The sequence below is a fragment of the Pongo pygmaeus genome, chromosome 15 (genome assembly GCF_028885625.2).
Source record: "Pongo pygmaeus isolate AG05252 chromosome 15, NHGRI_mPonPyg2-v2.0_pri, whole genome shotgun sequence".
Lineage (NCBI taxonomy): Eukaryota > Metazoa > Chordata > Mammalia > Primates > Hominidae > Pongo > Pongo pygmaeus.
In genome coordinates this window covers 66201549-66228258 of record NC_072388.2, presented here as the reverse complement: position 1 = coordinate 66228258, position 26710 = coordinate 66201549, and the positions used below count along the sequence as shown (strand labels likewise).

The window sequence follows — 26710 nt, the reverse complement described above, 5'->3', positions numbered from 1 at the left end:
AACCAGCTGACTCCCGTAGAGGAAGAGACTGTGGAGGCCAGTTCTGGAGCTGTTGTAGCCTCGGTTGCCCGGCCGGGGACCCGAGCCGAAAAGTTATCGTCAGAATGTCGGGCAAAGACCGAATCGAAATCTTTCCCTCGCGAATGTAAGTAAAGGAATGGGATAAGCCGCTTTCACAGGTTTAGGAATCCGGAGCGCGGTCCCTTCAGACCCTGGGCCACAGTGAGGGTCCGTGTTTCCTGGGCGGATCCTGAGCTTTTCCCAGGCTCTTTTCTTGAGTCTAGGGCGAGGCTTCCTGACGGCCTCTTCGCGCATTCTTCCTGAGTGAATCAGGCTGGACGGAGCGATCCCAGCCGGTAGGAAAAGGCGTCCGGCCGGCGGGCTTTTGTGGAGGTCTGCTGTCTTTATTCATTAATGGATTCATCTATTCCACATACCCTTATTGAGCCAGGCACTGGATTTATATAACTGAACCGTCGCCGCCTCTGCCCTCACAGAGCTCACAGTTTACGTAGCCAGACATTCGTCTGGAAAGGCCAAGGAGGTTTTAATAAATGCTCTGCGAAGGGAAGTTTACTGAGGATATAGAAGAGGTCCCTAAGCCAAAGTGGGGGTGGAATCGAATCGCCCTAGCATAGCCCTGGGATTCGATCTTGGATCCCCTTACTCATTTTCCAAGATCCCGCCAAATGTCACCTGCTGTGAGAGGATATCCCTGTGTTTCTGAGGCACTGCTTTTGCTCTCTCACCAATGCACCTTGTTTAGACCTGTGTTAATACCGGTCATCACTCTGTAAAGTATATATTTGTTTATGTCTTTCTCTCCCACTAGACTGTGGGCTCTCTCCAGGATGAAAGAGTGTCTTAACAATCCATAGAAGGTCCACAAAAAAATATTTCTTTAAAGAACTCATGCTTGGGAATACGCTCAGTTGTGGGCTGCCTTTCTTTTGGGGCCTGAATTCTTTCTTTGTCAGGAAAATGGCATATCACTGTAGGTGTTTGGCTAGTTTGTAAGGAAAATTTTGACGTTTTCTCAAATGTGCCTAACAACTTGCTCCCTTTCTCCTCCTCATCCTGTTTATTTTTATTCAGTTTGTTGTTTGCTTGTTTTAATAAGAGACAGGGTCTCCCAGGTTGGGGTGCAGTGGTGTGATCATAGCTCACAGCAGCCTCAAACTCCTGGGCTCAAGTGATCCTCCCGCCTCAGTCTCCCTAGCGGCTGGGATTATAGATGGGAGCCACCGCGCCTGGCTTTCCCTTTTTCTTTTCAGTGAGGAAGCAGAAAATCAGTTTTGATCGTGACATTTAGACCCTTTTATTGTGGTTCTATCTCTGTGGGGGTGTTTTGTTGTTTTTCCTCATTCTGTCCTTTGAGAGAATCTGAGGATGCTTAAAATAAAAGTTATATTCAAACCTGAAGCCCAGATTTGTTTCTGCCTGGTGACTAAATAGCTCTTAATGAAGTTTTTAAATTTTTTACCTTCACCTATTGACTTTCTAATAGCTGTTTGCACTAAGTAGGCAGCAAGCTAGTTGTGAGGAAATAAAGATGAGGACTATCCCGGGGTAGTGACAACTGCAGAACTCCTAGGACGTGATGACTCAGTCAAAACTTCTGCATTGAAAGACATCGACACTAGTTTATCTTCTAGCAGTGTAAGGCCTACCCCTAGGGTGACTCCAGCCCCCCCACCCCGCCATTAAAATGCCTGCCTGAAAAAGGTCAAAGCTAGGAGAATTTACTGTTTGTTCTAGTCAACACCTAATTGGTAGACCCCTCTCGTTCCTTTTTTAGAGCATTTACGAAACATATTGTGAATATGTATCTCTTCCAACTCTGAAGTGTCCCTTCAAGTATCTTTGAGAGCCATTTCTTTGAAACGTAATCATCAGGAGGGATAGGGCCTTTGTCTCCCAGTCTGTGTGGGAGGATAGAATTAATTGCCAGGTAGTATTGCGTTTACACTGACCAACACTTTAAGGTTTCTCTTCTCTGACTCTTCTTGTGGCTGGCTGCCTGCCACTCCCTTACTCTCTTTTTAAAATGGCCAGTCACCTCTGCACAAATGAGAATTGAGCTCAGCCCTTTCCCCTACTATCAGTGGTTTACTGAATAAAATCTGTTTTCACTACTTTGACGAATGTCTAGCTGGGTTTATCTTTGACAGTAGTCAGAATAACTTTTTTGTTTTTACTTTGGAACTTTTACTTTGAGACTAAGAGGCAAAAATAGACATCTTTGGGCTTAGGTAAGAAAATGATAGGCTCATGAAGGTGAAAACTACTGTTTGAAAGCTCTCAGCTTGCTGATTGAGAGGAAAATCAGGTGCAGGAAATAATCTCTTCTCTAAATATTTTCCCCATGGCTGGCAGCAGGCTTTTTGTCATGTAGTCAGATGTCTTTGATTCAGCTGGAAGAAAAGTCATCATCCTAGCTAAAGGTCAAACTTTTTGAGTAGCACTGAGCAGCTCTGAAACATGTAAAGGAGCAAGTTTTAAAAGCCATAGGCTAGAAAATATACTGGCAGCTTGTTTCACAGACAGTTCCATTCAGCAATATTATTCTGTGATGTTACTTTCACCCACTTTCGTACCAGAGAAAGCAAAACAATTTTAGAGTGGAAGTAAAAGACTCATGAAAAATTTGGAGTCAACAGAAGTCCGTTAAATCCAGGTTCTGCTACATATTAGCTGTAAGTGTGTAAGCTGCTCTTAGAGTTTCAGGAATTAAAATTGCCCATTTCACAAAGATGCCATTCCCTAGGAGGAAAATAAAATTAACATGGTAAATTCAGTTTTATCAGCCAGTTTACCTTTTACTGTAAACTGGCTGGAATATGCAGTACTACAATTTGACTTAAATTTGATCCAGCTCTTTGAGTCCAAGTTCTAGTATTTACTGTCAACAATACATTATGTTAAATGCACACATTGAGCTGGATAGCTCCTTCTCAGGCTGGAAACTAAACGACCTTCACTTGATAAGACCTCTTGTGAGACCAGTCGGTGCAGAGTCAGCCAGTGATAATTGTTGTCTTTAAGGGGAGGCACATGGTTGGGGTACAGTGAACGTAGGTTGGAGCCTTAGTTTGAGCATTGGGAAAGTCAGTGGACTCAAAAGTCTGGTTCAAGTTCCTGCCCTGCCTTTTCTTCATTGAGTAACTTTGAGAAAGTTGTTTTATTTTTCTAAGCCTCATTTTTCTAATCTTTAAGTTAATGTCTAAAGTCCCTTTCAGCTATAGAATTGTCTTAGTGATCTTAGCCCTATGGTAAAAGATTCCAGTATAATTTAAGAATTTGGCTAAATGGTGTTTGTTTGTTTTTGTTTTTTTGAGACAGGATTTCACTCTGTTGCCCAGGCTGGAGTGCAGTGACCCGATTTTGGCTCACTGCAACCTCTGCCTGCTGGGTTCAAGTGATTTTTGTGCCTCAGACTCCCGAGTAGCCGGGACCACAGGGATGCAGCACCATACCCAGCTAATTTTTGTATTTTTTGGTAGAGATGGGGTTTCACTATGTTGGCCAGGGTGGTCTCGAACTCCTGACCTCAAGTTATCCACCTGCCTTGGCCTCCCAAAGTGTTGGTATTACAGGTGTGAGCCACGGCACCTGGCCAAAAAAGGTTTATTAGTACATGCGATTTTAAAACACCAGTCATATGAAATTATATCCTCTTAAATCACTGTGTTTAGGTTATACAACCTTATTGTTGAATTTTATTACCCAAACACTTGTTTTTTTGAGACCAAGTCTTGCTCTGTTGTCCAGGCTGCAGTGCAGTGGCATGATCACAGCTCACTGCAGCCTCAACCTCCTGGGCTCAATTAGTCCTCTCACCTCAGCCTTCTTTGTATATGGGACTACAGGTGTGCCCTACCATGCTCAGGTAATTTTGGTATTTTTTTTTGTAGAGACAGGGTTTCACCATGTTGCCCAGGCTGGTCTTGAACTCAAGCAATCTACCCACCTCAGCCTCCCAAAGTGCTGATTACAGGCATAAGGCACTGTACCCTTTACCTTATTTAGAGCGTTCTTCCTAAGGTCCTCCAGGTACTTTTCATTAGCTCTTTTTCCTGCCTGAAACACTCTTTCCCCGGAACTTATAACTGGCTCCTTTGGCTGTTCTAGTCTCTTAAGAGAGGCTGTTCCTGATCACCCAATCTAAAGTGAACACCATGTTTGCTTCTCTCACAATTCCTTATTTTAATTTTATTGTAGCATGTACTACTGCATGGTATGACATTTTCTTTCTCTTTTTTTTTTTTTTTTTTTTTTTTTGAGACAGGGTCTTACTCTACAGCCTCAAACTGGGCTCCACTTTTTTTCATTATTAAATTTTATCTGGCATATGGCAGCAAGAACAGAAATGTCAGTTTCTGCTTGACTTTGGTATTGGGGCTTCTGATGGGGAAAAAAATTGAAACAAGGAAGTGAGGAGACTTCAGTGTAAATTTAGCTTGTCACTTCTCAGGAATCTTATGTATGTCATTTGTTACCTAGTCTTTTACAAATTAATAAAATGATTGGTGTTAGGATCTTGATTGATGATATCAAAACATGTTAATACCACACTTTTAATAGAAAATGTGGTAAATTATTGTGGTATAAAAAATGCAGGCCAGGTGCGGTGGCTCACGCCTGTAATCCTAGCACTTTGTGAGGCCGAGGTGGGCGGATCACCTGAGGTCAGGAGTTTGAGACCAGCCTGACCAACTTGGAGAAACCCTGTCTCTACTAAAAATAAAAAATTAGCCAGGCATGGTGACGCATGCCTGTAATCCCCCAACTACTCGGGATGCTGAGGCAGGAGAATCGCTTGAACCTGGGAGGCAGAGGTTGCAGTGAGCCGAGATCGCGCCGTTGCTCTCTAGCCTGGGCAACAAGAGTGAAACTCCACCTCAAAAAATAAAATAAAATAAAATGCAAAAGGTACAAAATAATATAGTAGTAAAAAGTAAATCCATATTTTTCATCCAGTCCCATTTATCAAAGGGAACACTTGCCAGTTTTTGTGAATCCTTACTAGAACTATTCTCTGCATCTATATAAGCACATTTTTTCCTTACTTTGCATAAGTAAGACTGTTACATAGACAGCACATGCCTGTATACCTTCGTCTTTTTTAATGACTATATCATTCCATCATAGGTGAACTCTGATGTATTTAGCATTTAGCTTGTTTCTCCCTTTTGCTATTACCATAAGGCTGGAGTACCCATCTTTTAAACCTTGCACGTGTTTTTGTACACATGTGGGAATAAATTTGTAGTATAAATTCCTCAAAGTGGAATTGTTGGTCTTGAAAATAATTGCATTTAAAATTTTAATATATATTAGTGGATAGATTTTTAAATCCTTAATATACCTCCAGTGGAAACTAAAACAAAGATATTATTTTAACTTAAAAATCAAATAAGTATTTAAACTATGTTGGCATCATAAAATAAGGCTCCTGAAAACATTTATTATGATTTAATAAATATTCCAGATATTGATTATAAAATTGTTTCTGTTGTAAATTAATAAACTTTTCATTTATGGAACACTGATGGTAGAAATCTACATTATTGAAAAACCAGTTGTCTTAGTCCATTTTCTGCTGCTATAACAATACTTGAGACTGGGTAATTTATAAAGAAAAAAATTTATTTGGTTCATGGTTCTGGAGGCTGAGAAGGGTGAGGGCCTTCTTGCTGTGTCATCCCATGGCAGAAGGTGAGGGTGAGAGAGAGAGAGCAAGAAAGGGTCAAACATGCCTTTTTTTTTTTCTAAAGGGACAGGGTCAGGTGCAGTGGTTCATGCCCATAATCCCAGCACTTTGGGAAGCTAAGGCTGGAGGATTTCACGAGACCAGGAGTTAGAGGCTGCAGCAAGCTATGATCATACCACTGCAATCCAGCCTGGGTGACAGAACAAGACCCATCTCAAAAAATAAGGAGTCGGGCTGGGCGTGGTGGCTCATCCCTGTAATCCCAGTACTTTGGGAGGCTGAGGTGGGCAGATCACTTAAAGTCAGGAGTTTGAGATCAGCCTGGTCAATATGGTGAAACCCTGTCTCTACTAAAAATACAAAAAAAATAGCTGGGCTTGGTGGCACACGCCCGTAGTTCTAGCTACTTGGGAGGCTGGGGTGGGAGAATCGCTTGAACCTGGGAGGTGGAGGTTGCAATGAGTCGAGATCGCGCCATTGCACCCCAGCCTGGGCCTCACAGTGAGACTCCATCTCAAAAAAAAAAAAAAAAAAAAAAAAAAAGGAGTCCTGCTACTGTCTTACCCATGCTAGACTTGAACTCCCAGGCTCAAGGGATCCTCTTGCCTTACACCTGTAGCTGGGATTATAGGTGTGCCCAGATGAACTCACATTTAAAACCAACCCACTCCTGCAATAAGGAACCCAGTCTTACCATAATGACGTTAATCCATTCATGGAGGGCAGATCCCAGATGACCCAGTCATCTCTTGATGGTCCCACCTCCCAACATTGTTGCATTGGAGATTGTTTCCAACACATGAAGATTGGGGACATATTCAAACCATAGCATCAGTTAAACCTGTCAGCTACAAATTCTCTATATAGTCTCACTTTCATCACATCAAAGGATAAAGGATAATTTTAACGCTGGTGGCAGGGGGGGGTTTTGTCTTTTAAACAATGAGAATAGATGTCTTTGTTTATGTTTATATAGGGCACAGACCATCATGAAGGCTCGTTTAAAGGGAGCACAGACAGGTCGAAACCTCCTGAAGAAAAAGTCTGATGCCTTAACTCTTCGATTTCGACAGATCCTAAAGAAGATAATAGAGGTAGAATGAACTTTTCTTAGAATAGTATTTAGGAAAATCCAGCATGGCCCTTGGCATTTTTTTTTGTTGTTATTTTAATTAATTTTTTTCTTTCAGAAGTAAAAATACCATTATAAGTTTAACAAGTGTCAAATATCAAATAGTTCATTTAATAAAATCCAAACTCTTTAATCTTGCCTGCAAAGCTCCACTTGATCTGATTGGCCCTCCGCCTGCCTCTCTTACCTTATTTAGAGTATTTTTCCTAAGGTCCTCCAGGTACTTTTCATTAGCTCTTTTTCCTGCCTGAAACACTCTTTCCCCGGAACTTATAACTGGCTCCTTTGGCTGTTCTAGTCTCTTAAGAGAGGCTGTTCCTGATCACCCAATCTAAAGTGAACATCATGTTTGCTTCTCTCACAATTCCTTATTTTAATTTTATTGTAGCATGTACTACTGCATGGTATGACATTTTATTTCTAGTCTTTTTCTTTTTTTTTTTTTTTGAGACAAGGTCTTACTCTACAGCCTCAAACTGGGCTCCGGTGATCCTCCCACCTCAGCCTCTCGCATAGGTGGGACTACAGGTGCATGCTACCATTCTCAGCTCATTTTTTTAATTTTTAGTAGAGACGAGGTCTCACTATGTTGCCCAGGCTAGTCTTTTTGACTCCCGGGCTCAAACAGTCTTTCCATCTTGGCCTCCCAAAGTGCTGAGTTTACAGTTTTTGTTTTTTATTTTTAAACCCATATGTACTTAACAAAAGCATTTTCTATGAGTGCTGTTTTTATTTTTTTTTTTTATTTTTTGTGGAGATGGGGTCTTGCTTTATTACCCAGGGTGGTCTCAAACACCTGGGCTCAAGTGATCATTCCACCTCAGCCTTCTAAAGCACTGGGATTACAGGCGTTAGCCACTGTGCCTGGCCCTGTACTACTTTTGATTATTTGTGAAGTTGAGGAGCTTTTCATGCTCATTGGCAATTTGATTTTCTTGGTAAATGTCTTCTTCTTCTTTTTTTTTTTTTTTTTTGGTAGAGGCTCTGTGTGTATTCTGCCTAATGTGTAAAATGTTAAAAATATTTTCTCCACGCCTTTTCTTATCTTTTAACTTAAAAAAAAAAAGTTAATACTAGGTGTGGTGACTCATGCCTGTAATCCCAACACTTTGGGAGGCCGAGGTGGGAGGATGGTTTGAGCCCAGGAATTTGAGACCAGCCTGGGCAACACAGTGAGACCTTGTCTCTACAAAAAAAACTAATACTAATAATAAGAAAATTAGCAGAGTGTGGTGGCATGCACCTATAGTCCCAGCTACTTGGGAGCCTGAGGCAGGAGGATTGCCTGAGCCTATGAGTTTGAAGCTGCAGTGAGCTATGATTACACCACTGTACTCTAGCCCAGGCAACAAAGTAAGACCTTGTCTCAAAAAATAAAAAGAAAAATAAAAATAAGTTAAAAATGTTTTTCCTTTGGTCAAATCTGTTGATCTTTTTCTTTATATAGCTTCTGAGTTACATATAAGGCTTAGAAAAGACCTAGAATGGTTAGGAAAATATTATGCCACATTTTCTTTTGTTACTTTACAGTTTTTTTTTTTCATTAAACCTTTATCTTAATTATGTCTGAATTTTGGGGGCAGTACGATGTGAGGTAGGTAGCTTTATCATTTTGTACTGTATAGACAGTTGAGTGGTCTCTTTACTAAATTTCCATATAGACCTGGGCTTGTTTCTGAATCCTCCAGTCTATTTCATTGACTTAACTGTCCCAAACCAGATATATTAATATTTCCTTATTGTAGCTGTACCTTTTTAATACTTGGGAAGGCAACTCCCTACCCAGCTGACCCAGTTTTTCTTCTCTTTCTGAAACATTATTGAATATTCTCAAATATTAAATATTCCAGATGTACTTTAAAATTAATACACCATTAGGGTTTTGACTGCAACTGCAGTGAATTTAAGAGATTAGTTTGAGTAAATCAGCATGTACCCATTCAGGAATAATATAGGTCCTTCAGTAAAGATTCAGTTTTCTGTTTCTCAATGCATTTATTCTGTTTTAATTATAAAACTCATAGTTTGTAATATTGTTGGTGATCATAACCAAAACTGTTAAAAATTGGAAATTTCTATTTATCATTATCAAACCAATATTTACATGCACAGCCAGCATAAAATACTGATGGTTATTAAAGGAAGATAATTATGATGGGATTTTTCCTTGTAAAAGGCTTGGTTGAATCTGCTGTTGGTTTATGCTTTTCCAGACTAAAATGTTGATGGGCGAAGTGATGAGAGAAGCTGCCTTTTCACTAGCTGAAGCCAAGTTCACAGCAGGTGACTTCAGGTAAGGGGACTAAACGGGGTGTTTTGAAACAAAACAAAGTGATTTCAGGCTCATAATTTCATTTAAAAAGCATTTTTTAATTTGGAAATAAGCATTAAGGACAAATGATATAGTAATAATAAGGAAGAATTCTTTTAACTCCATCACCTTAACTCCACTGTCATCCTCCACATTCATTCTTACATAGTTGCAGGCGCAGGATACTTAATATTTTAGAGTCCATTTTCATTTAACGTTGTATCATAAACATTTTTCCTTATTTTCATCATGGCTGTATGATCTTTCTCAAGATGTATTTTTTTTTTTCTCCTAATGCTGGGTATTTGGGTTAATTCTCAGTTTTTTGGAATATTAGGGAAAGTGCAGTGAACATTTTTACACATACGTATTCTTGTTTCTACTGAATTATTCCCTTAGGATAAATTTTTGAGAATTGGATTATTTAAAAGGCATGAACTTCATGGCTTTGGTGACATCAGTAAATCCTTTACAGAGCATACAAAATGGCTTGCAAATGTGTTATGTCAATTTACATATGTTATGTGATTCTCCAAATAACACTATGAGATAGGTAAGGCAAGCACTGTTATTCTCAGTTTTAATTAAATGCCTTCCTGATGTCACTTGGCTATTTAGGGGCAGAGGCAGAAGTTGTTTTCAAGGTTTCTGATTTTAGTCTTTTCCTAATGACATGACGCCTATTATCTAGGGGCTTTCACTGCTCTTGGGCCTTAATAAGGCCCTTTGAAGTGGTAGGCTTTCATTTTTGCCAGTGCTGGTAAGATCACAGCTTGCATTGAATTTTCTAGCAGAGGGTGGAGATCAATAGTGTATAAGTGGTATGTAAGTGTTTTAGGGTGGTTATGGGGAAGATACTTTCTATAATATTTATTTTTGTTTTGTTTTGAGATTGGGTTATGAGACTGGCTAATTTTTATATTTTTGGGTTTTGCCACATTGCCCAGGCTGATTTTGAACTCCTGGCCTCAAACCGTCCTCCTGCCTTGGCCTCCCAAAGTGCTGGGATTACAGGCGTGAGGTATCGCACCCTGCCAGGAAGGCACTTTCTGGTAACATTTGAGAAGTCACACAAAGCCAGATGGAAGATAGTTTCCAGGGTAAAGGAACTGAACACCAGCTTAACCAATTCAACAGCAAACCTAGAAAGAAGGGGTTTTCTCCATCATACACTAGCAGAAGAACCCTTAAAGTTATATCCATGTAGCACACCTCTGACTGAAAACATAAGCAATCCACAAACTTTAAAATCATTCTTTGTTGTTTTCTTACTGCTAATGTTTTGAATATTGTTCATTCTCTGCTTTCAGAGGCCCTCCTCTAGCAGTAATGACTTTTCTCCCTTTTTGGAAAAAGGACAGTTATCAAAACATACTTAATTGTGACATCTCACTCTTGGTCTCATTTAATGTTAAAACTATCCAGTGGGTCCCTGTAGGTTTATTTCTGAAGAGTCTGCTAAATAAAGGCTTTCTCTTTTTCTGCAGCACTACAGTTATCCAAAATGTAAATAAAGCGCAAGTGAAGATTCGAGCAAAGAAAGATAATGTAGCAGGTAATGTTTCAACCTTTTAGAAACCCTTTGGGGAGAAAAGAGGTGACATTTTAAAATGAACCTGTTTATACAGCAAGATCTTAATGTCCTAGTTTCTTCCTTCCAAGTTGATTGGCTTTACATGTTAAAATCATTAACAACCAGGTTTCTAATTACTTAGGATAATTTGACTTTTGTATAGAAGTGAACACTTAAGAAGGCAGGTTCCGGCTGGGCACGGTGGCTCACGCCTGTAATCCCAGCACTTTGGGAGGCAGAGGTGGGCGGATCACAAGGTCAGGAGTTTGAGACCAGCCTGGCCAACATGGTGAAACCCCATCTCTACTAATGATACAAAAATTAGCTGGGTTTGGTGGCACGCGCCTGTAGCCCCAGCTACTTGGGACGCTGAGGCAGGAGAATCGCTTGAACCCGGGAAGCGGAGGTTGCGGTGAGTCGAGATCGCACCACTGCACTCCAGTCTGGGTGACAGAGCGAGACTCCATCTAAAAATAAAAAAATAAAGAAGGCAGGTTCCGCTGGATGTGGTGGCTCACACCTGTAATCCCAGCACTTTGGGAGGCTGAGACGGGTGGATCACCTGAGGTCAGGAGTTTGAGACCAGCCTGGCCAACATGGTGAAACCCCATCTTTACCAAAGAATACAAAAATTAGGCTGGGTGTGATGGCTGACACCTGTAATCCCAGCACTTTGGGAAGCCGAGGTGGGTGGAACCTGAGGTCGGGAGTTTGAGACCACTCTAATAATGGAGAAATCCTGTCTCTACTAAAAATACAAGATAAGCCAGATGTGGTAGCGCATGCCTGTAATCCCAGCTACTCGAGAGGCTGAGGCAGGAGACTCACTTGGACCCAGGAGGCAGAGGTTGTGGTGAGCCGAGATTGCGCCATTGCACTCCAGCCCAGGCAACAAGAGCAAAACTCGTCTTAAAAAAAAAAAAAAAAAAAAAAATTAGCTGGGCATGGTGTGTGCCTGTTGTCCCAGCTACTCAGGAGGCTGAGGTGGGAGAATCACTTGACCCCAGGAGGCGGTGGTTGCAGTGAGCTGAAGACCACACCACTGCACTGCAGCCTGGGCGACAGAGTGAGACTCTGTCTCAAAAAAAAAAAGAAGGCAAGTTCCTAAATTCATTAATTGAAACCAATTACAATTCCAGACTTAAGCTCTTGATTTTTGAGTTTGATGAAAAAGAAACACAGAAAACAGTGATTAAGAAACAGAACTTAGGCCAGGCGCGGTGGCTCCTACCTATAATCCCAGCACTTTAGGAGGTTGAGGCGGGTGGATCACCTGAGGTCGGGAGTTCGACACCAACCTTACCAACATGGAGAAACTCCGTCTCTACAAAAATACAAAATTAGCCAGGTGTGGTGGCACATGCCTGTAATCCCACCTATTCAGGAGGCTGACCAGGAGAATTGCTTGAACCTGGGAGGCAGAGGTTGCGGTGAGGTGAGATCACGCCATTGCACTCCAGCCTCGGCAACAAGAGCAAAACTCCGCCTCAAAAAAAAAAAAAAAAAAAAAAAAGACTTAAAGGTTTGTGAATCCATATGTGCTTCTGTGTTCAACAGGTGTTACTTTGCCAGTATTTGAACATTACCATGAAGGAACTGACAGTAAGTGTGAAACTTTCTGTATTACTTTGTGTCTCTGGGGTTTCCTGTTTCCTCTTTAAATGAACTAAGTTCTGGAAAATGGTGCTAGATGTTGAGAGGTTCCTGAGTTAGAAATCCTCTTATTTGATATAGTCAGGACAATAGTTGATCAGTTAATCAAAAGGTCTTAAGGCCGGGCACAATGGCTTATGCCTGTAATACTGGCACTTTGGAAGGCTGAGGCAGGCAAATCTCCGTCTCTACAAAAATATAAAAAATCAGCTGGGTGTGGTGGCACGTGCCTGTAGTTTCAGCTACTTCCAGGGCTAAGGAGGGAGGATTGCTTGAGCTGGGGAGGTAGTTGCAGCGAGTTCTGATCACGCCACTGCACTGCAGCCTGGGCTACAGAGCAAAACCTTGTCTCAAAAAAGAAAAAGGTCTTATGCTAGGAAGTCATAAAACATTATACATATCTTAAAATATTTCAATATTTTATCAGAATGTATCAATGTAGAATCATTTGCTATTTAAAAAATATAAGGCCTTTTGAATATGAATTCACTGATTAGACTTCTGTGTTGTTTTTCTGCATATCCTACACCCACAATGCACTGCTTATAATTCCCAGTTTGGGTCTCTTTAAAGTCAAATAAGATCTTAGACACTATGATGCAACCTGAATGCTGATTCTTTCTAGATTTTTATAGCCCACTTCCACTTTTTAAATAACGGTCTTATTCATTCCATTCCTAGTTGACAGCATATTTTCTTTCCAAAGTAAAGTATTAACTTTTTTCATAGAAACAGTATTCTTGGCCAGGCACAGTGGCTCACACCTGCAATCCCAGCACTTTGGGAGGCTGAGGCAGGTGGATCACCTTAGCCCAGGAGTTTGAGACGACCAGCCTGGGCAAGATGGTGAAACCCCGTCTCTACCCAAAAAGTTACAAAAATTAGCTGGGCCTGGTGGCGTGCGCCTGTGGTCCCAGCTACTCAGGAGGCCGAGGTGGGAGGGTTGCTTGAGCCTGAGAAGTGGAGCTTACAGTGAGCTGAGATCGCACCACTGCACTCCAGCCTGGGTGGTAGAGTGAGACCCCATCTCAATAAATACACAAACAAACAATATTCTTTCTTTTGGCACTTGTATTTCCTTGTTTCATGTGATATTTAATTAAATCATATAGAATATTAAGTACATTTCATAGGAAGAAGTAGAGCATTCTAGAGAGTCACCTGTTCACAGAGTGTCATTGTACTCTGGGCATCAGGCAGTATGATTTTCAAAGGGAATAAGGGGCATCAAGCTAGTGAAGTGAAGGTTGGTTAAAAGCTTCTCTTGTAGTTATATTGAGAATAGTATTCTTGTGGAAAACTGTATTTAGTAGCATGCTCCTATAGTGTTTGGGGAGTGAGATAGGCACTTCATGTTTACATTCAATGAAGATTAGTGAATTCATCTTTCCATATTTGTTATTATTCTGAATTATCTCCTTTTGGAGAATTTTATAGGGAAGATATTTTACTCTAATTAAAAATGTTGTCTGACTGGTTCTTTCAGGTTATGAACTGACTGGTTTAGCCAGAGGTGGGGAACAGTTGGCTAAATTAAAGAGGAATTATGCCAAAGCAGTGGAACTACTGGTGGAACTAGCTTCTCTGCAGGTAAGTAGCAAAAGACCTGGAGAACTCCTGTAGTTTGATTTCTAACAGTCAAGTGGAGGAGAGTCAGGTCTTGAGTCAGTATATACTGTGCTTTGTACTTTTAACTGTTCCCATGATCCTATGTAAAACAAACATAATATTTTGATTTCTGAAGTGATGGCTTTTGTACCATTGTCCCTACTTTTTAAAATTTATGTATTTATTTTTTATTTTTTTGAGACAGAGTTTCTTGTTGCCCAGGCTGGAGTGCAATGGCGTGACCTCAGCTCACTGCAACCTCTGCCTCCTGGGTTCAAGTGATTCTCCTGCCTCAGCCTCTCAAGTAGCTGGGATTACAGGCATGTGCCACCATGCCTGGCTAACTTTTGTATTTTTTGTAGAGATGGGGTTTTGCCATGTTGGTCAGGCTGGTCTCGAACTCCTGACCTCAGGTGATCCACCCGCCTCGGCCTCCCAAAGTGCTGGGATTATAGGCATGAGCCACTGCACCTGGCCCCTACTTTTTTTAATTTAAAACATCATTTATTTTTCGAGATGGGGTCTCACTCTGTCACGCAGGCTGGAGTGCAGTGGCATAATCCCAGCTCACTGCAACCTTAACCTCCTGGGCTTAAGTGATCTGCCCACCTCAGCCTCCTGAGTAGCTGGGACTATAGGCATGCCCCATCAAACTTAGCTAATTTTTGTATTTTTTGTAGAGATGGGGGTTTCACCATGTCGTCCAGGCTGGTCTCGAACTCCTGGGCTCAAGTAATCAGCCCGCCTCATCCTCCCAAAGTGCTGGGATTATAGGTATGAGCCACCACACCCGGCCCCTGCCTCTTATTATTAACAAAATGTACGTGCTATGGTACACTCTTGTTTTTTTGTTTTTGTTTTTGTTTTTGTTTTTTTCTTTGAGACAGAATCTTGCTCTGTTGCCCAGGCTGGAGTGCAGTGTTGCGATCTTGGCTAACTGCAGCCTGGATCTCCTGGGCTCAAGCAGTCTCCTGCCTCAGCCTCCCAAGTAGCTGGGACTACAAGTTTGTGCCACCTCGCCTGGATAATTTTTTTCAATTTTTTAGTTAAGATGAGGTCTTTCTACATTGCCCAGGCTGGTCTCAAACTCCTGGCCTCAAGAAATCCTGCCATCTCAGCCTCCCAAAGTGCTGGAATTATAAGTGTGAGCCACCTCACCCAGCCCAGTTTCACTCTTTGCTAAGTGAGAACAGCAAGTTGATACTAGATTTAAATGTAAATGTAAATAAACATCGTTTGTGCATGGAAGACCATTTTTTCCCCTATGTGGCCGGTTAGTATATATCTAGGTTGTTAATGCTTGATTCTTTCTTGTCATTTTTATGTTGTTATTTAGGTGAGACTATAGTAAACAAATTATAATAGTGTCAACTCAAGTAAAGCCTGTTGAAGCAGAAATGATTTGATAAAGGTTTATTGAAAGCCAAATGTGAGGATTGACCTGGGAAGACACCAACAAAGTTGGGTGTGTTCTAGAGTCTGCTACAAGTTGGAAGGCTTTTATGGGAAAGTTTAGGAGAAGGGAGGACTCCTCATACCCAAGTTGTCCTTTTCATTGGCGAGTACAATACAGAGGTCACAATCATTGGCTACAGATTACAAATACAAGCTAAAATGTTCTACATGCAAGTAAATCATGAAGTAAAACTTCATGATTCAGAAACAAATCAGTGTCATTTTCAGCGTCAGTAGGTTGCATATTAATCAGTATGTCAACAGTCTGAGAAACTTAAGATTTCCTTACTCAGGGACAGGATGTAAACCATGAATCATAAGATCCCTCAATCTGCCCAGGCAGGTTAATTTGGAAACCTACCATATGTGACCTGTAGGTTATCAATAGCATGGAAATAGTGTTAGCCCTATGGAAATCTCCCAAGAATTTTGTTTTTGTTTTGTTGTGAAGAGACAGGGTCTTACTCTGTCACCTAAGCTGGAGTACAGTGGCACAGTAATAGCTCACTGCAGCCTCAAACGATCCTCCCACCGCAGATTACCAAGCAGCTGGGACTACAGGTGCATGCTACTACACCCAGCTAATTTTTAAAATTTATTTCTTGTAGAGGCAAGGTCTCATTGTGTTGCCCAGGCTGGTCTTGAACTCCCAGCTTCAAGTGATTCTCCCACCTCAGCCTCCCAAAGTGTTGGGGTTATAGGCATGAGCCATGCGCCCAGCCTAAGAATTTTGTTTTTTAAGCATGCTAAAAAGAAGTTGTCTTGGTTCTCAAATGTTTTCTACAAGTGCAGTCAAGTGATCAGGGAATGATTAGGAAGACTTTGTGCTTAAATTATTAATTTGTTCTTATTTTAGACTTCTTTTGTTACTTTGGATGAAGCTATTAAGATAACCAACAGGCGTGTAAATGCCATTGAACATGGTGAGTATTAGGTACTATGAGGTGTTTTGTCACTTGTCCATACCCCCCACTTGTCATGAAACTGCTAGAATTCAGGGACTGTACTGAAGACTGAAAGATGAATAAGATGCTGCCCCTGCCCACAGTGCAAAGACAGAAGTGTGTCCATAGTACAAAAAAGTGTTACGAAGTGTTCTGCTAGAAGTACTTGTATGATCTGGGGGAGTTACACACATAGGAAAGTGGTGACTTAAAAATTATGGAATGTTTTCTTCATTTCCAGTCATTCATGTAGTTATTTAAGGGTAGGAATATTTCTCAAGATCCTTAGTGTTTTCTTTAGTTCTTTCTAATGGTTGAGTGATGTAACTTTTTGAGTACATTAAATATTTAACTTTAAATCAGTATAAGCCATTCTCGATTTCTAAAAAATTTTCCCATTTGATGCACTTATTTTCCATCTCTTTTATTTCACTATTTAAAAAATGACTGCTTAGTGTTGATGGTGCTTTTTGCTCAATAAACTTAGTTTTTATTAAAGAAACACTCAATTTTAGGTAAGAAAGCAAAATTTGAAGTAAAGAAATTCCTTTGCTTGGGAATTTCTATATTAATGTTAGTGAGAAATATATTAACTATATATTATATTAACTGTAATAAGATATATTAACTATATTGTTAGAAATACTTAACTATATATTCTATTAACTATATATAATATATTAATTGTATTAATGTTAGTGAGAAAGTTATCTCATTTTTTAAAAAACTTTTTTGACTGCTTGCTAGTGCCAGGCCTTGTACATGAAAGTGGAAGCAAAGAAAAAAAAAGGATAATTCATAGTTCTTACCCTCAGAGTTCACATTCTAGAAGCTGAACAGGTAAACTATGTAAAGTCGAGCCTAATGACATAAACTCAATCGAGCATTCTCTCTGCTCGATTTTTTAACAGTTGATTGCTACTATATTTAAAATAACATCTGTGCTTCAATGTTATATATTCATAGAATTCAGCACATTCAGTGTTGTATTTGTTATGGTCCAATAGGTTATCTATGCATAGAAAAGACACTAGAAGGGTATATGCCAACATGTTTACAGTAGTTACTCTTTTGGATGGTTGGATTATACTCCATTTTACTTTTTTTCTTTGTGTTTTTATTTTCCAAGTTCTCTGCATTAAATGCACATTAATTTTACAATTAGGAAAAAATAACTGTTATACAAATGAGCACTGATAATTTGAAAAAAGGGGTTTGAAGTTCTCAAACATATTATTATTTTTTTTGATTCTAGTCATTATTCCCCGGATTGAACGTACTCTTGCTTATATCATCACAGAGCTGGATGAGAGAGAGCGAGAAGAGTTCTATAGGTTTGTTGAAATTGGCAGTTACTGATCATTTTTTGTTTTCCATATTCCAAAGGCTGTATTTGCTGAATGACTTGTTGGTTTATGTTCTTTAGAATTAGCACAGCTTGTGTTTTATTCTGATAAATAAGAACCAAGAGGGGGGACGGGGGAGGGATAGCATTGGGAGATATACCTAATGCTAGATGATGAGTTGGTGGGTGCAGCGCACCAGCATGGCACATGTATACATATGTAACTTACCTGCACGTTGCACACATGCACCATAGAGCCTAAAGTATAATAATAATAATAATAATAATAAAAAGAAAAAAAAAAAAAGAACCAAGAAATATTATTACCAAAAGTTGTGGAAATAAATCTGTCAAATTTTACATGTACCTATAACATGGCATTTCCAAAAACTTAGGCCTTTCGGAGAAACTATTTAGATTTGATTTTTTTTTTAAGTATATGTTTTAAGATAGTCAAATGCAGTAGTGAAAAGTGGGGAAAGAGTAGAACAAGGAGTTTGATCTGTAACTGATTGTGCGTAATAGAACTCACTACCTTCGGACCAGGCAAGACTGAATTATTATTTTTATTTTTATTTTTTTTTGTGAGACAGAGCCTTGCTCTGTCACCCAGGCTGGAGGAGTGCAGTGGTGCGATCTTGGCTTATGTGCCACCATGCCTGGATAATTTTTTTGTACTTTTAGTAGAGATGGTGTTTCACCATGTTGGCCAGGCTGGTCTCAAAATTCCTGGCCTTAAGCAATGCACCCGCCTTGGCCTCCCAAAGTGCTGGGATTACAGGCATGAGCCACCGTGCCTGGCCCTTGATTATTCTTTAAAATGAAATGATGATTTAGATTGGATGTCTCCTACATAAAAACTGAGAGAAGAAACTAGAATTCAGCTGTTATTCAACAAATATGTATTTCATGTTCAGGAGAAAGTATAAAGCACCTGGAGGCATTACCAAATAGTATATAAATCACACCATTAGAGAATTAGCACAGCACTTGGAGAGAAATTATGCATGTCTATGAATTGGTTATGAACATTTAGAGTCAACAGGGATAAATACTAAACTGGTGGTGTACAGGGATCTGTATACTCAGTTCAGAGAAATGGGAGGTAGGTGAAGGCAGGAGTATTTAGGAAAGGCATAGGGGTCTTAGACCTGGAGTTAGCATATAATTATGGTCTATAATTTTGATTATCAAAGGTTAGTTTCTGTCCTTCCATGATACTCAGGGTTGTGTTGAGCCAAAATTTTTTAAAAAAATGCCTGAATGCTCAAAATCTGTTCCATTAGAGAATGGATTTCAAAATTTAACCTAATAAAGGCTTCTAGGCCGGGCTCGGTGGCTCATGCCTGTAATCCCAGCACTTTGGGAGGCCGAGGCGGGTGGATCACAAGGTCAGGAGTTCAAGACCAGCCTGGCCAAGATGGTGAACCCCTCTGTCTCTACTAAAAATACAAAAAATTAGCCAGGCGTGGCGGCATGTGCCTGTAATCCCAGCTACTCGGGAGACTGAGGCAAGGAATTGCTTGAACCCAGAGGTGGAGGTTGCAGTGAGCCAAGATTGCGCCACTGCACTCCACCCTGGGCGACAGAGCGAGACTCCGTCTCAAAAAAAAAAAAAAAAAAAAAAAAGGCTTCTGCCTCAGGTTAAATCAGTTATTAGCTTAAAATCATATATTTTTGGCTTAAAATTATGTATTTTTAAAAAAGGATTATAAATAATCCTTTTTTACTGAAAATGAAATTAATAAAAGTACCAAGTTTTTTTCTAGGTATAGGTGTTTATTATCCTTCTTACAAAACTAAAAGAAATCAAATCCACTTAATATTAAAACAGTGTTTAAAAAATCAACCCCCACCTGTATTTTATAGGTTAAAGAAAATACAAGAGAAGAAAAAGATTCTAAAGGAAAAATCTGAGAAGGACTTGGAACAAAGGAGAGCAGCTGGAGAGGTGCTGGAGCCTGCTAATCTTCTGGCTGAAGAGAAGGACGAGGATCTTCTATTTGAATAATCTTTCTTGTTCTGGTTCTTTTAGGAACCCTAACACTGGCTTCATTTTAATTCACAGTGTGTAGGTTTGATTTGTGTGGCTATTTATTTTTTGGCCTAAGAATTTCACTGGTTGTAAAATTTACCTGGATGTCTATTTATGGGATTACTTTTGCACAATCTTAATTTAGCAACCATTTATCATGGATGAAAGAGATCTGTAAAACCTGCCCAGGAACTTACAGAATTTACTTTGCAGAAGCGTTATCCTACTCCATTTACATCTGTGTTACACGTGATCTGCTTACCAAGCATATTAGGAAATACCTCTTAGGAAGCATTAGTGGTCTCAGGCCAATTACTGTGGACCAGCTTTCATTCCTACCCACTTGCAAACCTTGGCGCTGTTGTCTGAGATTGCTGCAGCCATTCTTGTTACCGTGGTACTTCTCAAACTTTGTGAAAACCTGCACTTTTCCTTGCATGACAGGTTCCTGTCTTGTCTGTCATGGGAGCAGTTCTGCCAATTTAAATGTGACTGTGGTATAAACAGAGTAAAATGATTTAAAAATAAGTCATTCCATTTTTATTAATTTACTGTTAAGTCATGTTCTTATGCTCAGATCAGTAGTGTCAGCCACAGCTTTCTCTGCAGACATGTAGGAAGTGGGTAGCTATTTTTCCCCCTCCATGTATTAGAGTTTTACAAAAAGACTTACTTTTGAGACAACTGTTGCATTTTGGGGTACTAATAAATGATTGCCGATGAGTTATGAGGGCATTATACTACTTCCTTATTTGCTAATTAAGAAAAATAACTAGTTCCTATTTTAGAGTAAGAAATAAGGTAACTTTTTACTATTTATAAGTGATAAAAACTTGCTTTCATATATGAAGATGAAGCATTTGAGTGGCCACATCAGGTGTCTGAGGTTTTTAGTACTGTTTGATTTGGCATAAGCCATCCATGATTACTCAGTCTTTCTTGCAACCATTTCCAGGCATTTTTGACATGATTAGCCATGAAATGTTTAGTTCTGAAATTGTGACACTGTCTTTATTAATATTGTATTTTAATCAAGTGACATCACAGTCCAGGTAGTTTTTTTTTTTTTTTTTTTTTTTTGAAACAGTCTCACTCATTCTGTAGCCCAGGCTAGAGTGCAGTGGCAGCAACATCAGTTCACTGCAACATCCGCCTCCTCAATTCAAGAGATTCTCCTGCTTCAGTCTCCCGAGTAGCTGGGATTACAGGTGTGTGCCACCATACCCGGTTAATTTTTATATTTTTAGTGGAGATGGGGTTTCACCATGTTGGTCAGGCTGGTCTTGAACTCCTGACCTCAAGTAATCTGCCCGCCTCAGCCTCCCAAAGTGCTGGGATTACAGGCATAAGCCACCGTGCCCAGCCAGTCTAGGCAGTTTTAAAGTACTAAATGATTTTGCAAGCATTTAACATCTCCTATAAAATAGCAGGTCTTAGTTATGTGCCAGGCACTGGTATTAAGTATTTTGTTCATATTACTTCATTACAACAACCGTAAGAGGCACATATTATTTTAACCCCCTATTTTACAGAGGAAAAATTGGAGACACAGGAAACTTGAGTAGTCTTAAGTTAAAAAGCTAGAAAGTAGCAAATCCAGAATTTAAGTCTAAGCAGTCTACCTTCAGAGTTTTTACACCCTAACTAACTTTCTTCCTTTCTGTTTCATCTATATTTCAAACTTTGGGTATTTAAAGACATTGGGACTGTTCTGGAGAAGCTGGTATTTAGGAAATCTGGTTGCTGCTCACAGAATAAAATCTTAGGTTAAGTGTAAATTCAGTAATGACTGGAAAACCAACAACTCAGTTCACAAGTACTTTAAAAATAGGTAACTGTTTAACATTTTGTCTTCCCAACAGCCTGCTGAACTGTAAATTCTACCATCTCCACTTTGCAGATGAGGAAATTGAGACTTTGACAAGTCAAAGAGTACAGCTGGAATGCACGTCAAGTATGATTTGATTTAATTTGATCTTTATATTTTAAGAATTACGTACTGCCTTTCTAGGAGGCAAAAATTAGTTTGAAGTAGGGATCCAGATTAGTGGTTTTCCACATTTAGGTAAATTCAATACAAAGCAATAAGCCAAAGGACCCTAGATTTCTCCTGTGGCTTCTTAAAGTCCTGGAATGTATTGGCCTTGGTTAAAATACTTACAAAAGTGCAGATGATTTTATAGTTTAGTTTAGCATTTGTTAAAAAGAAATCAAGAAAACAATGGACACATAATTTGTTGTGTGGAGTCAGAGTTATCTGAAACATAGGAGAATATAGATCAGGAATAGGAATGGAAAGCTGAACTGCGGTGGCAGGTGTATATATGTAAGAAACTTTTTGTTGGTGTATGATTTATGACCTTTGGGAGATGTACAGCAGAAAAAAAGGAGAAATGAAGAATGGAGAAACAAAGTATGTTATATATTTGCCAACAATTCACATGCTGCCTCAGTGTCCTCAAATCCCAGGCTGCACATAAGGTCCATTTGCCTGAGTGAGTATTACATACCTCCTTCTCCAGAAAACTTCCAAGTTCACAGCCTTGAGTTGTCCATCTTTAATACACTTAGTTGTTGGTTTTAATAATTAAGGAAACAGGACCTACCTATACCTGTGCCAACAGGGGGCACTACCCCTCTGTAAAGAACAAATCAAAAGGTATTTTGTGTTGTACCTGGAGGATCCAATGGTCTTGCTTTTGGCAAAAACTTGAAGAGGAGGGTGGTCTTTACATGTGTGGAAACCTTGAGTGGCCGAGCAAATCGCAAGAGAAATTGCTTAGTGGCTTTTAAAATTTGAAATATAATTTTACTTTTTATTTTTACAATACAGTGTACAGTATGACATCTCAAAATAACAGAGTGCAGATACAGGATAAGAGTACAAAGGGGGATTAACAACAGATGTCAGAAGGTTACCTTTATTAAGGCTAAATCCCTGCTTTATATTTTCCACACATTCACAAAATTACATTCAAATCATTCCTTATCGATACTTATTTCTTAGGCCATGAGAAAAGGAAGATAATCCAGACATTAGATTTTCATAGAAAGCAAATCTGGATTAGTCTAAATAATATTCTCCTTCCATTTGTTCTGACAACGAAAATTTGAGAAATAAAGATAGATAGATAGGCACCAACCTAACACTTCCTTATTTGGATTTTCCAAGTACATAGCATTAGTTATTGATATCATTTCTATATTAAATGGGTAAGACCTCCCCCACACTGGGGTCTCCAGTCAGAACCACAGAGGGACAGGAAATGGAATTGGCGAGAGTGGCTGTACAACTAGGTGTACAGCAAGGCTTTTTTCCATATTCTTTTGTGGAGGTCAGTAACAACTCAGTTTTCACTTTAAGGACTATGTTGAATATCAGCACATCCTCATCACTAGGATTTAGAAAAGTTTGGGACATTTCTATCTACCATTGCTGATGAGGAAGGGGAGAATGATAGGACTTCACTGACCTTGAAATATTTATCATCTCAGACTTCCTAAAAGTATGGCATGGCATGGCCTCTGCCTTGATACAAGATCTGCTTGTTAAAACCATGTTCCTGAATCTTGACAGCACATGGCCCTAGTGCAGGCCTAATGTCTACAGCGGGCACAAGAGCCATTCACTGACACTACCTACACCCTCACTCTAACTTAACATGAACTGCCAATAGTTTAGCTCTTGGAGTTGAAAACAGTTGTCAGTTACAATAAGCAGATCACAAAACTCCATTGTCGACCATAGGCTACACTTCATTCCTGAGAAGTAAACTGGAAAACTGAAAAGATTAAGTGCTAAGTATATTCCTTAGTTTTTAATGCTAAAAGTCGGTGTGACCTGTGAATTTTCCTGGCTCTAAACTGGAGTATTTCAGATCTGAAGAGACAGTATGTATGGCATTCCTTCCCTCAACCCAAGAATGTTATTTTCTTCCTAAGGAACATTATCTTGAAAATATTTCCACATAAAACACTCTCCAGCCAACTTAATAGGCCATGCAAATTTGAACAGAAAAAGGCGACATATAAACTGTCTACATTTGTTCAAATAAAATTATGTAGAAGAGGAAAAAAAATCAAATATATACATGACACAAATTACTCCTTAAACATAATTGCTTATGTTAAATTAAATGATGTCAGTATTATTCCAGTGTTTAGCTCTGGGAATAGGAAATGCTGTAGCTAAAGTCACCATAAAAATAAAATCAAGGCATTCACATTTGAGGTTGGTTGTTACACATCACACTATCCTAAAGGCTTGAAAAGACTGCAAATTAAGTTTCTATGCCAATTATACACGTCGAATTTTAAAGCTATAGCTATAGAGACAGTACGAAAATCCTATTAGCTTAAATGTTTCTTTTATGATTTACCAAGCTGTTGCATTCTGGTCATAAAAGGCAGACCTTGTTAGGTTAAAAACCTATTTCTATATATTTAATACCTTTTTCTCTCCAATATTCTTTTCCTAAAATGTTCAAATTACTTTCAGGTCTTCCTTTCCTTTTGATCTTAAAGTCAATTGTCATAATATTTCCCAAGGACATACATAATTTTATTCTAATGCTAAACAAGTGTTTTCTATTAAATATTAATATATAGTACAGCAGCTATATTCATCAACAGAATTCCAGTTTATTACCTATATATATGTAGCACAGTCATAGGATACTGTGCTCATACATAAAAATGCAAGAACTGTCAAATGTGCTATCCTCCCATGTATACAAAAAACTATTAGCATCATGAGGAAGAAACTTTTTAACAGTCAATACAGATTATAATGAACACCTGCCATTCAAAATGTAACATACATTCTATTACACTATGCAGATGAGGGAAGGGAAGCTAAGTTAGTAATCAGTTGAGACGACTTAAGAAAAAAATTCAGGAAATCATAATTTAAAAAAGATCAGCATATTTTGTATACCTTTAAGTAGATTAGAGTGTGTTGAGTGTAGAGTCTGATCCACAAAGTTTGAGCAAAAAAACTGGTGCTTCTAATGGAATGTTTTTTGTTTTTTTAAGGATCAAAAGACATATAAATGAATTCAAGCCTAACAAAGTAGCTTCAACCCAAAGTGGCACCATTTTGTTTTTTATTTTTCCTTTTTAGGAAAGTATCTCTGATGACTAAATTAGTCTCCTAAGCAAATACTGCCTTGTCCAGTGCATAGAAGCACAGTCCCTCTGCTCAGTATTCCCAATGAAGTCATTTAAGTGTTAATGATTTAACACTTAAGTGTAATCACATCAATATTTGTGTGAGACATGGACACTTGTGTATACAAGTTTTTCACAGGGATACGACTAAGCAGAAAGGGTTTAGGTGAAAACAAAAGGTTTTAACAGGACAAAATGGAATGCTCTGTTGAAAGCTTCCATTTAGAATCCCAAAATGAGGCAAGAACCGCTAAAGCCATGTATAGAGAATAAAGGATGCTGTGCACAAACTACCTAAGGGAACTGTCCTCTCACTAATTCAAGAGATCTAAGAACAGATCTACAGCTTATACTGCTGCCTTCCATCTTATCCTCAATCTTGCTGCAGTGTCGGGCAATCTTCCTATTAGCAGTTTTTGCCAGATCAAGTCCAACATGCCACAGAATGGATGTTTCTTTCACCTCAGCCAAGTGGATGGTACCCACTGAGGTTCAGTATCAAGTTTGTTAATTAACCTAAGCAATTCCTGATAGGCTTTATCAAGATCGGAATTCACAATTGCCGTATCAAAGTAGTGGCCATTGTTCTGCTCCATCTCTCTTGTCTTCTCAATGATTTCTCTCAACTCTTCAGGCTGCAAACAGAAGACAAAAACTGTGAGATAATTCCTTTCCTAACCAAATAATATAGGATGAGTCAGAGATGGCCAAAGAACAAGGAGTGATCGTCATAGCTTTCCTTCTGTCTCTCACGGCCACAATGGTTTCCTTTGCTTTGGCATCTTCACGACTCACATTGTGAAGCATCTGGGACTCAATATATCCTGTTTTATACCACTATTTAGGTTTTCACATATTTTGTCTTATCTCACCAACAAAACTACAAGCTTCAAGAACACACAGTTTCCCTACAAACATTTGTTTTCAAACATTCTAGACACTATAACCTCTTCCTAATAGTAACATCTTCTGTAATATGGAGTGAACCTTTCTGGTTGGAGCAAGGACCTAAAATGCCATTTACTTTTGGCTCTAGTAAAGAGCCCTTGCCCTATACTATCTGCTGCAGAGTTAAAAGTATACTACCAGAGTTTGAGAAACTATATAGAGCAGCCTACTTTAAAATACTGACTGAAGGAAAGGGCCATTTTACAAAGATAAGCAGGCAGCAAGGCTATGTGCAAAACTTATCCTGAACCCTCTAATTATCAGGCACATGTGTTCAAGAAAGTGAAACTCACCTCAAATCACCCCTGCCAATGAAGACAACTAACTTAAACTCAAGACAAAATGTCTCAGATATAAAAGTCACACATCAATACTATATTGGACCCATAGTACAAAACAATTTATATCATTCAACTGTTTGAACTTCTGTAACAGTAAGAAAACATATTAAAAATATGACAACTCTGGCTTGTCCTGAGGCAGTTTCTTGCATGACTCTCTAATTCTCATTCTGGAATGTTGTACATCTGAATATGGCATACAGAATCCTTTGTTCCTAGCAGGGAATCTACTTCACCACTGTAACTGAACACACTGACATTTTTGCTAAAACTTACGTCTACCGTAAGCTCGAGATCATTGGAAGAACATTCTAGGACTCCACAGAGAACTGAAACTTTGTGGTATTGGAGTTGAAATGAAAATGCTAAAGCCCCAATCCACCTAGTTTTTATCAAATTTAAGGCATTCTTATTTCATTTTGTGCCAAAATGGCTTATATCACTTATTTAGTACTTCATGTCTGAAGTTCTCTTTCAAATTAC

General features: G+C 39.2%; 2 protein-coding genes across 12 annotated transcripts in view; one reads left to right on the top strand and one right to left on the bottom strand.

Annotated features, from left to right (window-relative positions):
* Window position 1: 1 nt before the first annotated feature.
* On the top strand, window positions 2-20496 carry ATP6V1D (ATPase H+ transporting V1 subunit D). The gene is made up of 9 exons (XM_054448633.2): window positions 2-145; window positions 6690-6807; window positions 9059-9138; window positions 10644-10711; window positions 12287-12331; window positions 13869-13972; window positions 16302-16368; window positions 17645-17723; window positions 19604-20496. Exons 1-9 carry the CDS (start codon window positions 105-107, stop codon window positions 19743-19745), a joined length of 744 nt encoding a protein of 247 aa, XP_054304608.1. The 5' UTR covers window positions 2-104; the 3' UTR covers window positions 19746-20496.
* Window positions 20497-22556: 2060 nt separating this feature from the next.
* PALS1 (protein associated with LIN7 1, MAGUK p55 family member) overlaps window positions 22557-26710 on the bottom strand; it is a 101933-nt gene continuing 97779 nt past the window's right edge. For all 11 annotated transcript variants that reach the window (XM_054448629.2, XM_054448628.2, XM_063651697.1 and 8 more), the window contains one exon: window positions 22557-25573. In XM_054448629.2, the coding sequence (XP_054304604.1) occupies window positions 25397-25573 (177 nt within the window). In that variant the 3' untranslated portion in view covers window positions 22557-25396. The remainder of the gene's footprint in view (window positions 25574-26710) is intronic.

Excerpts from the sequence above, each read along its gene's own strand:
- ATP6V1D (XM_054448633.2), top strand. The coding sequence starts at position 105 with ATGTCGGGCAAAGACCGAATCGAAATCTTTCCCTCGCGAAT. Across the intron at positions 10,712-12,286 it reads AAAGAAAGATAATGTAGCAG|GTGTTACTTTGCCAGTATTT; the intron begins GTAATGTTTCAA and ends TGTGTTCAACAG. Across the intron at positions 17,724-19,603 it reads GAGCGAGAAGAGTTCTATAG|GTTAAAGAAAATACAAGAGA; the intron begins GTTTGTTGAAAT and ends TGTATTTTATAG.